The 15,635-nt window shown below is 42.0% G+C and overlaps 1 protein-coding gene across 1 annotated transcript in view; it reads left to right on the top strand.

Annotated features, from left to right (window-relative positions):
- The first annotated feature begins 243 nt into the window (after window positions 1-243).
- FMNL2 (formin like 2) overlaps window positions 244-15,635 on the top strand; it is a 255,979-nt gene continuing 240,587 nt past the window's right edge. The window contains 1 exon segment of the mRNA XM_039855892.1: window positions 244-360. Coding sequence (XP_039711826.1) covers window positions 244-360 — 117 coding nt within the window.

Here is a 15,635-nt window from a genome sequence, read left to right on the forward strand (position 1 = left end):
TCCCGAGGAAAAGAGGCCGGAGCTGCGCTGGGGCGGCGGGGAGCATGAGGGAGGCCGGGGGGCGGCTCGGCTCGGAGCGCTGCTAGGGAGCGGTGCGCGCTGCACAGTCGCCGGGGCGCAGCGGAGGGCGGGGAGCCGCGCAGGTCGCGCCAGCGGGCGGGAGCCGGCCGCCCGGAGCTGTTCTGATTTCCGACGCGGACGCGAGGGGCCCGGAGCAGCCCCCAGCCCCAGCGTGCAGCCAACATGGGCAACGCGGGGAGCATGGATTCGCAACAGACAGATTTCAGGGCGCACAACGTGCCTTTGAAGCTGCCTATGCCTGAGCCAGGTGAACTGGAGGAGCGATTTGCCATCGTGCTGGTGAGTGTGCGGCGGCCGACGGTCGGGCACCGGGCTTCGGGCTGGGAATCGCTTCTGACCCCCTCCCCGCGCCGAGAGCGAGCCTCCCGTCCCGAGGGGGAGGCGCCCACCTTCCCCTTTGTGGCCTCCCCCGCCTCCTCTCCGCTCTCCTTTCCAGTTCCTCCGCTCTCAGACCCTTAGGAGTCCCTGGATGGGGCCGCGGGCTCGGGGCGGGCTGCCTAGCTAGCCCGGAACCCATTGTCTGGCGGGAGAGGCACCTCGCAGCGTGTGTGCCCAGGAGGTGCGGCGTGGGAGTGAAGGGGAGGCGGCGCGGGCCCAGGAGGAGCGGGTGGCGAACCGCTAACGCTTAAAGGAAAAAAAAAAAAATCACCGCAAACCTCGAGCCTCTGTGGACCGTCGGGCGGGCACCCAGCCCCGGGGCTGCGGAGTCCGGGGCGGCGCGCTGAGCGGTGCGCGAGAGCGAACTTGGACGCGGACGATGCGGCTTGGTGGAGGGGAGTGCCCCCGAAAGGGAAGGAGAAGACACCCGCGGCAGTGCGGCGCCCCGGTACCTAAGCGAGGAGAGAGGCATCTGAAACCCAGGCGAGAGAGAATCTTCGCCTCAGTGCGTTCCTTTTGGTCTTAAATCTTAAACCACAAAAATGTGCTCTTTCGTGGGGACGTGTTGCGAGCTGTTCTGACTCCAGGGGCGACCCCTCCCCTCCGACACCTAGCCAAGTCCCGGGCTCCCTCCCGAAATCCGCTTTTGCCCGGTTTTACAGCTTCTCAAATCCAAGACTCCGAAGATTCTCTTCTTTCTCTCTTTCCTTATGGGACTTAAGTTTCTGGGCCCTTCCTTGCCAGAGCTTGTCAGTGCTGTGAGCTCAAGAGGGTGTGGCGGTTCCCCCACTCCCCCTCCCGCAGCGCCCTAGCCAGTCTGTGCTACAGTTGGTCCTCAGACTTCAATTTTTAGTGTCCCAGCCCCTTTTAAGGGATGTTGGGAGGGAACCAGACAAGATCAGACACTTGTAAGTTTCCCTTTTCCTAGTAAGTTACCTCAACTCTACAAGGCTAAGCAGCAAGAGAAACTCGTGCTCGGGGCAGCCAAATTTTGCGTCTGCCTGAGAGTTTTCGGCATGTAACCTCACAACCTTGGGAAAGGACCAGACTCTGAACACTAACTTGGACATTTAAATTGCCTTTTTTCAGGCCTTTAAAAAGGGGTGGTTTGATATGGGGAATAATGTTCTGAATGGTAGGTTTGCTTTGTACTCTGTGGGAGAATGGTGGCCACGAGCTTTTTCACACCACTGGGAAACACTGGTGTGGCAGTTGGGAGACAGATGAGGCTGCCTGTCTTGCTTTTTTGCATCCTCTGTGATCTCCCACAGCTGCTCCCACCTTGTGCAAGATGGGACACTCTGAAATGAAAGCATAGGCTTAATTACTTCTCAAGGCAACCTGGGTGCATACTTAACTTGCCTTTCCAGAGACAAACGTTTTTATTCTAAATCCCCTTCCTACCGGACACATGATCCTTACCCCCCAGCTCTGGGTTTACTGTCTTTCCATCTATGCTATGGTGCTCTGTTTTTGTGTACTTGAAGGGCCAATGACATAGGAAGACCAGATAACAATAATGCAATTAAGTTTGCTCAACTGGGAGAGCATGTTTTGCATGAGCTCTCAGTTACCCTGCTGATTAATAACACATGGTATGAATTAATCTTGAGGAAAATAATGTCTCGTCATTACCATTTGTGTTACTATTAAGTCTAGCAGTCACAAACTTAGTATATAGACATTTGTGATTCTGCATCGTAAGCTCCTTGGGGCAATGGTTTGTTGTGGCTACTTACACTCTACTGTGTCACACAATTACTGGATGCAGTTCCTTTTATAACTGTTGACAGTATTCTAAGCCTATGAAACAAACAACACCAGGCTGACCATTTTTGAATAGAGACAGCTTTTGGAAAAGTCACAGCTTGGGGGCCCTCTTGTTAGGGATGCACTTGACCCATTGGTTTAATGTAACTCCTTAGCTCCAGCTGCTCTTTGAAAACCTACAAAAGGAATTAAAAGGAATCTTGATGGAAGTTCAGAGTTATGGCGATTTCTCTTGTGGTCAGTTTTGTTTTTTTTTTTCCTGAAATTGTACATGTGATGCTCTCAACTTTGTTTTACTTCTGAATTGCTTAAGAAATCAGCTCAAACCATTTATTTCTGGAGATCAAGCTTGGACCTATTTTAGGTTGGCAAGTTTTTAAGTATGTCGAGAAATTCTTTTCTCTGAGACAATAGGAATCATTTTGGCATTATTGATCCTAGTTTTATTTTCCTATATGAGAAAGATCATATGTGTTTTGGGAGGAAAACCAGATAGTAATACTGTACAGAACATCATACAAGCACCTCATTGTAAGTATGGCTTACATCAATAATTAATGAGCCATTTCAGGCATGGAAAACAATTCCGCCTACCCCCAAGCTCTAGAATATTGAAAGCATTGGGGAAGAGTAAATAAAAGTAAAAATGACAGAAGTCCATCTATTTCTGGAAAATCTCGAGAGAAAAAACCTATTCAATGACTATTTCCCAGCCCCTTCAGTCTATATGAATTAAATTGTATAAATCTAAAAATGGATATGAATGGAAAGGTGAGAGAATAAAAGATTGCTGAATTAAGATCAGTGGAGGGGTAAACTTTAAAAGAATAACAGTTTTAAAAAAAACTTTTAAAATGAGATTTTTAAATAGAGATTTGTGTGAACTTCCCGTAATTAATGATTAGTAAAAAATGGATCCAAATCTTAGGAGCTTAATCCTCCTAAGGACTTGTCTTCAGCATTATTATCGTAATAGTTATAAAACTTTAAGGGAAAAGATTGCTGACTCCTTATATACATTTAACTATTTGCATCTTTGTACCTCCCTTTCAGATAGAGCTATAAGTGATATGCCTTTGTGTGCACACAATTGTGATGTTTCTGTTCCACCCTTCAATATGTTTCGTAAGTTATAAAATTATAAATTCAGTCATCTACTTCAACTTTTGTTCCTTCGGTATATATGTTTTATATATTTTGTGGGTAACATTGGCCTATGTTCGTTGGGTTCCATACATTTATAATTAAATATCCATGTGGCTCTCCATTATTAAACACTGTCTAATTGTTGAGGACACAGATATGTTTCCCATGTCCTTCATTTTCAAAGATGACACTATGAAGGTGATTTTGGGTGTGGTGAACAAATGATGGTCTTTGTCCAAGAATACTTCTTTCTACATTAGGCACTCCATAATATTCAATAATTTTTGGCTTGTACACTGTCCCCAGAGCCTTTATCAAAGAGCTATCCTAAACCTTCTTTGAGTTTCAGAGGAAAAGATAATTTTAAGCTCTCTATCCTAGCTGCTCTGTCTCTGTATGATATCAGATAGCTGGCTGCTCAGAAAACAGATTCAAAAAGACAGATTAGGAAATGATGGCTTAGGGCAATATTATCTCATGTTTGATACTGGGAACTGCTTTGGTATGGGATTACTTTGAGTCAGTTTTTTTTTTTTTTTGCCCTGGGGTTGAATGTGGTCATTTTGCTTTAGAGGAAGTGAGAATATTTTTTGAGTACCTACTATGAGTATGCTCTGTGCTTACATGTTCTCATTTAATTCTCATAATAATTCCAGCTATCAGGAACATTATAGATAAAGAAATAAAGATTACCTAAATTGCTTGAAGTCATACAGTTATTGAATAGCAAACCTAGGATTTTAACCCAGATTTGGATCTCCTCTCTGCCCCCCCATTATATTATACTTCCTTGGGCCTAGGACTGAGGAGGAAAACAAAGGACGGGGCGGGGGGGGGGAGGCGGGCTGGAACTATCAGTAAAACTGTAAAAAAAAACCCAGAAAACCCAAAACCTAAATCTGATAAATGCAGATTTGGATCTTCACCGTGCTGTTGTTTTTGGCATGGAGTTAAATACTGATTTGATCTGAAAGGCACTCTTCAGTTTTTCCTAACCAGACAGACTTGAACTACTTTGATTTTAGATTTTCCAAACCGGAGGGAGGAGACAATCTGTCAGTGTAGTGCATACACTCAAAATGTAATTGTGAAAGGGACAGGGAAGGCCAAGTTTTAACATTTAAGTTTATTTCCCTCAGCAAGGTGTCATTCCCTTTTCACCACCTCCAAGGAGAGCTCTTGCCATGAAGTCTGCTGAGCAGATGGATGGGTAGGAGTATAAGTGAGGCCATCGTCAGATGCGTGCTCATTTGTTTTCTCACATCTTTCTCCTGCCGGGAGGGAAAGGAGGTAGAGAAATGGGGTAGAGTGTTGCCACTTTGAGCCATTGCAGTCTCATCCTAAGCAGAAACTCCTCGAGCTGTTATATTCTCAAAAGTAGGAATATATGCTCAGGACTGTGCTTGTCATCATTATCTGGGTGCATTTCCCCCATCTCTCTAATAATGCCGATACAATAAATTTAGGTATCTAGGATAGAAGTTGATAAAGGCTATCCTCTGAATGCAAATGTTTGGCTCCAGTGAGAGACTGGCCGCACTTTAAGCGGATGAAATCTGGGGAGAAAAGGTACGCATGCTCTTAAATCCTTAAGTGATAAGAAGTACTTTTACTTGTAGCCTCTCATTTAGCAAATAGCTTTGGCCTGGGAGGCAGGAGATGTAGTTTCCAGAATTATATTTGCTGCACCAGCTTGAACAAATTAAACTCTCTGGTCTTCGATTTTCCTCCTCAATAAATAGGAACAAAATTTGACACAATTGTTAGGATAGTCGAGATTTTAAAAAATCATAGCACTTGAAAGCGTAAAATTTCCAGAACATAATGTATTGTAATCCATTAGCCGACTTCATATTTTGAAGAACTTTCGTGTAGAAAAGTGTGTAGCTGTATTCTGTGTGGTCTAGAGAAGAGAATCCAGGGTTGGTGACTGAAAGTTACACAAGCCTAAGGAAAAGTATTCTGATATTTAGAGTTGTCAAAGAGTGAATGGTGAGCCCTGCATTAGATTTGCTCAGACTGACATCCTGTGGAAAATGCTGACGATTAGGAGGTCTTTCCGAACCCAAGAAGTAGCTAGTGTATTACTGGCTTGAACTGTGCCTCACCTGCAGGTTCTAGACATAGAATGAAAGCACCTGAAAGTGGGGAAGGATCTTGTAGGTTCCTCCTGGGCTTAAAGAAGAAGTATAGACTCATGTTTGGGAAATTCATTCAACTTTATAAAAACTGTTGCCTGAAGGGCTTGGTCTTAATGAAATGTGCTCTTCTTTTCATGCTAGGGCTTGGGAAATAAGGACAAGGTGAAGCGGGCTCTCTGGCCCTCATATTTAAGCCAGTAATAGATGTTGTAAAAGTGGCCAGTAAAAGAAGCACTGATTCCAGATGATTGTCTTTTGCAAGAGGGTGCTGGTACCAAGAATCCTCTTAGGAACAAAACAGTGAATTCTTATAAAAGAACAGACTGGAGTTACTTAGAAGAGAGGGTGAGTTACAAGCTGTGCAGCTGTTCGGCAGCTAAACTCTTGTAGAGTGGCTCTTCCGCTCCAAAATGGGTGACACGTGCCCCTTCCTCCATCACAAGGAGTATGTTTCCAGGCTTATGGGTCATGGTGTCTGTAGAGAGGCTTCCTGCGCCTTTTTAACTCCCACCTACTTAAACAGTGGGGGCAGAGATAACTTGCCTCTTCCCTTGAAGATGATGTCTTTATCTTACGGGGTGATCTTCTTCCCCAGTCACCCATCCTCTTCTCCAGAACCCTCTCTTTCAGCCTAACACCAGGGACTATGTGGTTTCCAGCAAATATAATTTGGAAGTAATGTCTAGGGAAGAGCTGGTAGGCCAGAGAGCTATCATGGGCTATGATTCAACTAAGGCCCACAGGTGTGGGCTAAGATGGCTGGGAATCTCTTACTTGGGAAATGCTAAGTTCCTACTTCAGGGAACTTAATGTAACACCAGCAACAGAAAAACGACCATTGGCATCAACTCCAGGTAGGCACCTTATCACAAACTCTGTAGTTTCTAGGACATACCAGAGGTGTTCCCCTCATCACATCTTCATTGGTCTTGTGTGGTATGAAACTGACTTTAGTGACTCTTATTTCACATGTAACCTTAGACTACTGTCTTTGCTGAAGAAGCTTTATCATAAGCCCTTGTATCCGTTGCTACAGAAACTAAAAGATATGAGGTGTTTAGACCCTCCTGTCTCCAGGGATAATCTGCCCCGACTGACTGCTGTATGATACGCTGTGCCCATGGCCTGGTTGATACTAAAAACTTATTGGCTTGGGAAAGGTGTCAAATAGTTCACATTTTTTGGCCCTGTGCCTGGTGCTGGGCACTAAGGTGTGACTAGTGTTTGAAGGTAACAGATCTACCTATCTCTGGTTCTGCCTTGAGTTGAGAGGATTTGCTCAGGAACCTGATTTTTTTCCCCCTTGTCCCTCCCACTCCCCCATGGAGGTTCGGCCAGACACTTTGTTTGAGGTAGGATAATGAAGGGATTGACAAGCTAAAGGTGGTGGCTTTCATGTGGCTGCATGTCGACAGTACCTGGGAGCCTCAAACAATACAGATGTCTAGGTCCCACTCCCAGAGATTCTGATAAATTTGTCTGGAGTTTGACCTGAGCATCAGGACTTTTCAAAGCTCCTTAGGAGATTTGAATGTGCAGCCTTGGCTGAGAGCCGCTGTGCTACAGAAGTGGGTTTCCCCCCTTTTCTGCCTTCCTCGAAACACCAAAAATAAGAATTAAAACGATAGATAAAAGCAGATGAGCGTAGTAGGAAAGGAATTTTTTTTAAGAGGTCCCAGAAAGTCCGGGGAAATTAGGCACAGTGGAGAAGGGTTAAACAAAACAAAACTACTCAAGATGTTTGATTCAACCAAAAGCACCAAGATGAGAAATACAGAGAAATGGATCAAATCCTGTTGAATGTTCAAGGGACTTATTTAACTACTTAAGAAATGACCATCAAATAATCATACCGTAAATTTGCAGAGGAAGTTCTGTGTGTTATAGCTACAGAGAAAACAGTGACTCTAAGGTGTACTTCTGGACTAGAAGACTCAATAAATCAATTGTATTTTTGCTTGGGTCTCTATTCTTCAGCCTAATTGTTGGTTCAATGCAGGCCTTTTGCTTTGATCTCCGGTTTTACCACTTACAAAGACTTGACGAGCTTGGCTTCCTGGAGTGAAATTCAAATACACGCGTGAAATGTAAACAACATTCATTTATTAAGAATTCTATAATCAAGGCAAATTGGCATGCTTATATAAGCAATTATCTTTGAGAATAGAAAGATAAATGGGATGCTAGGTCAAGAATGAGCTGACTGTTCCCCATGCTAGACTCTAGTTATTCCTTTTATAGTTATAACATAAGCAAATAGACATTCCTCTCATTCATTATCTTTAGCATTTGTGGTTTGGGGTTTGAGGACAGTGTATGTGGTTTTCTGAGCTGAGAGGGTAGAAGCAATTATTGTCTCATTTTCGTCTAGAAGTATAAATAAATCTTTCAGGGAAATGTAGGTAGTTGGTTTATGACCAGACAAAACTTTCTAGTATTTGGAAACAGGGTGGGAGAAGGTATGGATTTAGATAGGAATAGTAAAGAAGAAGAATGTAGTTTTATTTTGGTGGGGATGGTAAAGAAGACAATTGTTTTACAAAGGCAGAAAGATTGAAAATAACATCATCTGTCTTAGGTGAATATCATTATTATTTTGTACAGAGGAAGTGTTAGGGTAACTAATAGCAGGAGAGGCTGAATAGAACATGATTCGATTTGTACCATGGTGACACTCAATTTGCACAGTGAGTTCACTGCCAAATGTCTTATTTGTGAAAGCTGGGGAACCTAAATGCAAAGGCCATGAGTCAGGGGAATAGTTTTATGGGTTAGTTTCAGTTCTGGCTTTTTCAGTCTCCGATATGGTCAGCCTTGAGGGTCTTTCAAGGAACCTTTGCCTTTTCAGTGATAATGGAGTATCTTTTCTAATCGGGATTCTTTATCTCCAAGAATTTCTGCCCGGTGAACCTAGGAAGCCAGTGCAGTCCAAATGTCTTAGGACCAGGATGCTATAAATTTGGAATTGGTGATTCCCCGGGCCTTATCGCAGAATCATTATTTTATTGCCAACTAATCAGGCCATCCAAATGCAAACCTGGAGAGGCCATTTAGAACCGTGCAGCTTCCTGGGATTGTGGAACATTCAGCTTGCCAGTGTTCAGCCACTCCAATGTCCTTTCACAGAAAAAGTTTTGAGTCTCAGCGCCGGCTTTTTGGAAAGCATTTGTTTGATTTAGAAAACTTCAGATCATCTGAATTTACCAGGTCCCAATCATTTAATGGAGTAATACTTTAAAATTAGACAACTATATTTTTGTCATTTTGCCAGTAATTATCAGAAATTCCAGGGTTGGTTTTTCTGTGATTTTTCTGTCGATAATGGAGAATTTTAAAAATTCTTTCTTTATTGTTCTTTGAGATGATAAAGAATCATCTTTTAATCATCCTTTAAATGAATCTTTTTAATGAAGAATAACATACAAACAGAATTGGGCCCATGTCATTAAATGTACAGCTTGGTGGGATTTCACAAACTGAACACACTGTTGTAAACAGCTCCTCCTTCAGGAACCAGAATGGTTCCCTGTTTTTCTTTCAACGTGGTTCTACTTGGCTCCTTGCCTCCCTAGCCACAGTCACTCACCTGAACTTACTTTCCAAGTGGCTTGACTTACGTGGAGAAAAGTAGACCACAGGATTGTGCCTTGCGGTCTGACCGTGAATGACTGTCACCGTGAGCTTTCCACCACTTCCTTTGAGAAATTTCCTCAGCCCAAGTAGGCCTGACTGTTAGGAGACATTGACATTGCAGCATCCTCCTGTTTTTAGTTCCATCATCATCGATAACCCTAATGGTATTTCTTTTGCATGTGTATGGTATCTCTGTTTTTCATAATACTGAGATGAGGACATTTTGATTTGTGCTCCTAGAGTAAAGCATGAATGGGGAGGGTTTCCACAGTGAAAATGAGCATTCGCAGTTGGGGTGTCAATATGTGGAATTATGTACTTGCAGATACCCGTTTTATTTATTCACTCTCAAGCCTGAGTTCCAGCCTTTGGTTTTTGCCATTTTTCTTGATGCTTCTTTTAAAATATTAAAAGGTATATGATTGTGAATTTCATTTTCTGATTCAATTTTCCCAGTAAAACCCTGTTATTCCAGACATCAATCCAACTCGAGAGGTTCTTTGGCCATGTTTGTTAATGGTTTGCTTCCATAATCTTCCCTGTAACTTGTGTCCCTCTTGGCCTTCCCCTCGAAGCTTCCACCATGTGGCCAGATCCAATTCTCTTCTTTTTCCTTCCTCAGGCCTGAGTTGGAGTTTGCTTTATCCCTGCCCACAGAACAGTCCTGCACTTTGCCTCTGTATGCCTTTTCTCATGGTGATTCTCTTATGTATTTTATGTTCCCTTTGCTTCTCTGTTTATTGAAAACATATCCAGCCTTTAAGGTGTTCTACAGTCTCACCTCTTCCAAATGTCCTTGCAGACCGACATCTGCTTGGGAGAGGTGGGAAAAACAACTCTCCTCTCTTTGATCTCTTGATAGGATGAATAGTATGAAATGTTTCTCTTACTCATGAGGCCCTCGATTAAATATCACCTTGTGTGAGGTGTGACTGTAAAATAAGAGGATGCTTTTATGTGTAGCTTTGTAGTCACTCATTACACTCTTAGCCATGTGTTTATGTCCCTGTTTTATTTGCTAGTTCACATTGTGGGCTCCTGGAAGGCAAGGATCATCATATCTTACAGGTCCTTAAACATTCCACAAATGAAGGGAACAGCACATGGGATATATTCAGCCCACTTTTCTTAAACATTCCAGCATAGTGCTTGGTCCGGGGAAGGGTCTTAGAAGGAAATTACTGACTTGATTAGAGAATGGTGTCCACAGAAGCAGTGCCAGAAATTGAGCAGCTCTCAGAGAACCTATTTAATTGACCACAGTGGGCTGTTGATTGCACAAAATTGGTCTTTGTGTTGAAATGAAACTTTGTCACAAACTCTTACTCATCTTGGTATTCCCCACATCATGTGATTGTAGTAGGTGCCCCAAAATACTAAGTATTCAGAGGTAATAAGATGACATCATGCTTTACCTGACTCCTTATGGAAAACTGGTGAATTAGGAGAAGAGGAGTAGGGTAGTTGAAATGGCCAAAGAAACTCAGTTTTTCACTGTCACTAAGCCAGATTGGTGTGTCATGATGTACTGTCACCAGTGAGTAGTAGCACAGTAGTATAGGGCTTTCTTTTAACAGAACGTCCTTCGTGATACTTTTTAAATTTGGACTGAGGCAGGTTTAAGTGAGCAACATTCCTTATTTTGGCAGTTTAGTGCTTTGCTGTTTGCATTGTTTTTAAATTCTATGAGTTTAAGGGTTCTTAGTAAATGAGGCAAATAGAGCGTGAGGGTGTGTGGCTTGAAGTTATATAGGAAGATGGTGAAGTTTGTGATTTAGTCCTAGATTTTTTGCACTAAAACTCTGGGGGACATTCTACTGTAAAATAATATGTTTATGTGCTCACTCATATTCTGTTCTGTCCTTTATGGGCATTATTTCTGATATTCCTGGCAACCCTTGGGGGGAGATATTATCTTCCTTTTACTAATGAGACAGTGAGGCTCTGTGTTACAGTGGCCACTACCAAGTGACAGAGGCAGGATTTGAATCTAGGCCCGTCTGCTGAGAGAACCTGCTGCTTCTGTACTACGCTATGTATATTTTCTGAGTTAGTTATGTCATATGTATGCTTCTTGTTGTTTGTTCTTCATATTCAATTTAACCCTTTGGACTAAATTCATTAATTCACACAATAACTGTACTTTGTGTACATGAGTCCAAATTGATGTGATTGTAGGTACACTAAGTTCTCAGGGTTCAGAAGGGAAGTGCCATTTCTATATTATAAGTATTCAGAAAAAACTTCCTTGGAATAGGAAGTGGGAAGATGCTAGCTTGATCCCAACCAGTACCTAGACTAAAGTTTTTATACTACATTGTGCAGTTTTGCTCTTTTGTCACCACTTTAAAAGAGTTTCTATTTTAATCTGACAGTCCTAGGATATTTACTGAGCACTTACTATGTGCCAAGCAGTGTTGTAGGCACTGGGGGATGCAGTGCTGCACAAGGCTGACCAATCATCTGCCTTTGAGGAGTTACAGTTTAGGGGTGGGAGCGAGCAGTGGGGGAGCCAGACATGAAAGGGGTACACAGGTACATAAATGGTCTGTTCTGATGCTGCAAAGTGCTAAGAGGAGAATAAACCAGGATGATGTGAGGTGGTGCCCTCTTGGTTAAGATCTGAATGATGGGTTGCAGGTAGTCAGTGTGGGGGGCAGATAAGAGCCCTCGGGCAGGAGTAGCCAGGGCTCCATTTGTTTCTCCCCTGCTGGCTCAGGGTAGAGTTCCACCAAATCTGAAGTAAATGAAGGGAACAGCACATGGGTTATATTCAGCCCACTTGACTTCAGACCTTACCTGTGGGGAATCCTCAGGGTGGAGGTGCAGGATTCTGTTTTCTTTGACTGTCATAACAGCAGTTTCTTGCAAGTGGCTTTGAGCAGTCACAGTTCTGCCCCTTGTTAAATTCAAATGATTTCTAACACATGATCATTGCAGTCTTGTCACTTCTAGGCCCATGGGATGTACAGTTTGAGAATGGAGTATTTGGTTAGTGTGAATATTTGCATTTGCAAGTAAAGGCACTTTGAAGGCTGGTATTTGAAATGGCCCATTTTTGGTGCATGGGTTAACCTGGGTCAGGCAAGGAAGGAAGAAATTCCTTTTTTGCTGTAACTTGCTACTAGCTTGTTGCTCAGGTTTTTTTCCTTTTCTTTTTTTAAAAGATTTTTTTTTTTTAAATTTTAAGCGCATGCAAGAGGTTTTCATTCTGAAATTAAAAATAAAAGTTGTGTGTAGTTAAAATGATCCCCAAATTTCCTTAAGTTGTCCATAAAGGTACAGTAAGCACAGTTCTAGATCTACAACCCTAGAAAGTAATTCTAATGTAGGTTACAGTTTGAGATCCTCTGAGCTTGATTAAAGGAAAAGCGCCGACAGAAAGGCCTGCAGGCAGCCGTCTTGGGAGTTCAGACCATTCTGCTTTTAACTCTCAGACCTCTAGCAGTGACTGGAAAATGAGAGGAGAATTCTGATATCTTGCTTGCCTATCAATTCACTCTGTTCAGTATCACAGTAAGTCTTTTCGTTCATGGGAGTAGACTTATTTCTTATGAGGACTTTAGGGCAGCCCTCAAGTTAAATGTGGGTTTGATGCAAGTACAGCAATAATATCACCTATTGTGCATTTCTTTAATCACTTCAGTGAACGTGAAAGGTAGCTCACAATACTGTATCATCTCTGTTTCATATATGAGAACTGAGGGTTAGAGGAGTTAAAGGACTGGCCTGAGGACACATTTCTAGGCATTGGAGCTGAGAATCAACTTTGTTGACTCTGAAGCTGTGCTCCTAACATGCTGTTTTGACTCCCAATTGCAAAAATATAAGCATGATAAATATATATGTAGTGTTTTGAGGTAAATTGAAAGCCCTCTGAGGTTAAGCGCAATATCTTTTCATCCTGTATTAATTTTGTCGGTATATGCCCAGAACCAACAACCAACAGCAGTTATATATTCATAAAAAAAAAAAAAAAAGATAAGAACTGGATGAATAAGCTGTTGTACACTGTTGAAATAGTAAAGGCCAAATAAGCTTGTGATCAATTGGCTATTTTATAGTAACTTTTGTCCTCTGAAGGCTCTCTTTCAGACAACTGTCTCTGAATGTTTGTTTTTAAAATGTGTAATCTCATTCATTCCTGCAACAAATGTTTTGTTTGGGTGTTTTCTTCAAGCCAGACATTGTTAAGATGCTGGAACACAAAGGTGAATAAAGCAGCATCTCTATCTTTGAGGAGTTAACTGCCTAGTGGAAGAGATAGGCATGAAAATGAGATTTTAAAAGGCATTTATCATATGTATGTGCTGTGTATATAATGTGCTATGGAAGTGCGAAGTATTGTAACATTTTAGGTTAACCTACTAAATCTAGATGAGTCAGTAAATTTGGGTGAAAGTTGTAATAAAGCCCAGATGAAATGAATTCTGCTCAGTCTGAGTACTTAAAGATTCAGGTGTGTGTGTAAATGTACCTGTGCAAACCTCTTGGAAGAATCTGGTAAAAAGTGCTAATTATCACAGACAGCCTTTTAGGTGGTAGAGCATTCTGCTCTGAAGAGTAACAGACTATGAGGCTTACTCCTAGGTTGCAGGCAACAGAAACTAAATGTCTGCTGTACTCACTTTGCTAGAAAGCCTACAGTTTTCTCTGCAGAGCTTATTGTAGGGAGTAATGGCATTGGACTATTAGGACCCAGAGTGAGCATTTACACTGAACTATTAAACAAGGCTTAGTTTTTTAAAAAAATACTTGTTTATGAGCACAGTCTTTGCAGTTAGACCTGAGTCTGAATCAGGATTTTGCTGCTTACTGGTTGAGCGATCTCTCTAAGCCCAGTTGGCCATGGCTGTCATATGAGTTCGAGAGCTACCTATTTGGGTTGTTGGGAATATTAAATGCTGTTGCTTAGCATAGTCACGTTGTGCAACTTGGGTAAGCACTTCACAAGAAGTGGTGATTCTGATTATTTTGCACTCTTTTTATTTGCCTTTATTAAAACATTAATTTTAGAAGCTAGGCTGTGGACTCTCATAGAACTTGAGTTAAATTAACATCAACCTCAGTGTAAAGAGTGCCCAGAATCGAAATGAAGGTGGCTTATGCTTGCTGCTCTCATCTTCAGGTTGTATTTACTGACCTTCTTTCATATATGAGTGTTTCCAAAGGCCTGGTCCACTGTATGTAGCCTCTACTTGGATATTTCATCTTGACCCCTGTGTATTTTGTGCTGTCTAGAAAAAAGAGCCACGCGTTTCAGGGCATTGGATTATTCCGTTTCGGAGCCTAATAGAAGAGTTAGCATTTTCAAAATTGGAGCAGACCGCCACCATGCAGTGTACAACAATGTGACTGTGACTTCTAAGCATCTAGTTCACATAAGAAAATACATTCAAGTAGTGACCATTAAAGAAACTGCTGTTGAAGTTTTATTTGGCTCCAGCTGCATTCTGGGATGGATGGAGTCTTCGGGACTTCATTCTAAAATCCAGCAGTGGCAGAAAAAGGATTTATGTAACTTGGGTGTAGATGGCCTTCTGTTTGATTTGATTGAGATGACAGCATTGTTAAATAAAAGCTTCATCCTTGTTTCAAATCAAAAATACAATGCCATCCGACTTGATCTAGGAAAGAAAGTAATGTCATTTACAGGTTGCATTCCCTCAGTAAGCCCTTGCTGTATTTTTTTTCTAGAAAGTTCTTTATTAGTGTATTTGGGTTACATCCTACATAGTCTGTCTTGCTGAATCAGAGCTAAGCTTATGAAACAAACCAGTCCCAAATCAAATCAATACACTACCACCATCCAGAAATGAGAGCCTCGAATTTTCTGAAGATGCTTTTTACACCCTCTTCTCTCTTACTCACCAGTGAGGTTAATTTCTGTTTCTCTCAGCTGATGAATGTCATTTTTGCCCTACCTTTTATAGTGGCACTCTACTGTTTAAAGTTACTGAGATAAAAGAATATTTGACAGAACTTTCAGACTAGTATTAAATAAAATTCTGTATTCTCAGACCTTTGAGGGTCCATAAATCTTGTGGGCTGCAGCTGTGTGCATGTTTTCCTTGGTGCCCTATTTTCATATTAAATAGTTTTAATTTTTGGATTTTAGTAATGAAGGTATGAACCCAATCTGTCAAGCTTCTAGTGGCATTTATGGTAGCCTTGAGCTTAGAATTGCATGAAAGGATGTAATAAGCCAACTCTAAGACCGTCCAGATGAAAAGGATTATAACTTGGTACAAAAATATTAACATGCCCGGCCCGGCGTGTGACTCATTCCTTTTAGAGTATCCATTTTGACACCTTTTTTGAATCACACATAAATCACAATGTGGGTATTTTTGGCAGGGCGCTAGACTTTACCCTGATACTGGCAACGGTGACCGCCAAAAGTGAACAAAGAGAATTAGAAATGAAATATAACAGTGTTGCAAATGGGTTTTTTTTTCTCCTGGAGCAGAAACAAAATCGGGAGCC

The sequence above is a fragment of the Pteropus medius genome, unplaced genomic scaffold (assembly GCF_902729225.1).
Source record: "Pteropus medius unplaced genomic scaffold, Ma_sr-lr_union100, whole genome shotgun sequence".
Taxonomy (NCBI): domain Eukaryota; kingdom Metazoa; phylum Chordata; class Mammalia; order Chiroptera; family Pteropodidae; genus Pteropus; species Pteropus medius.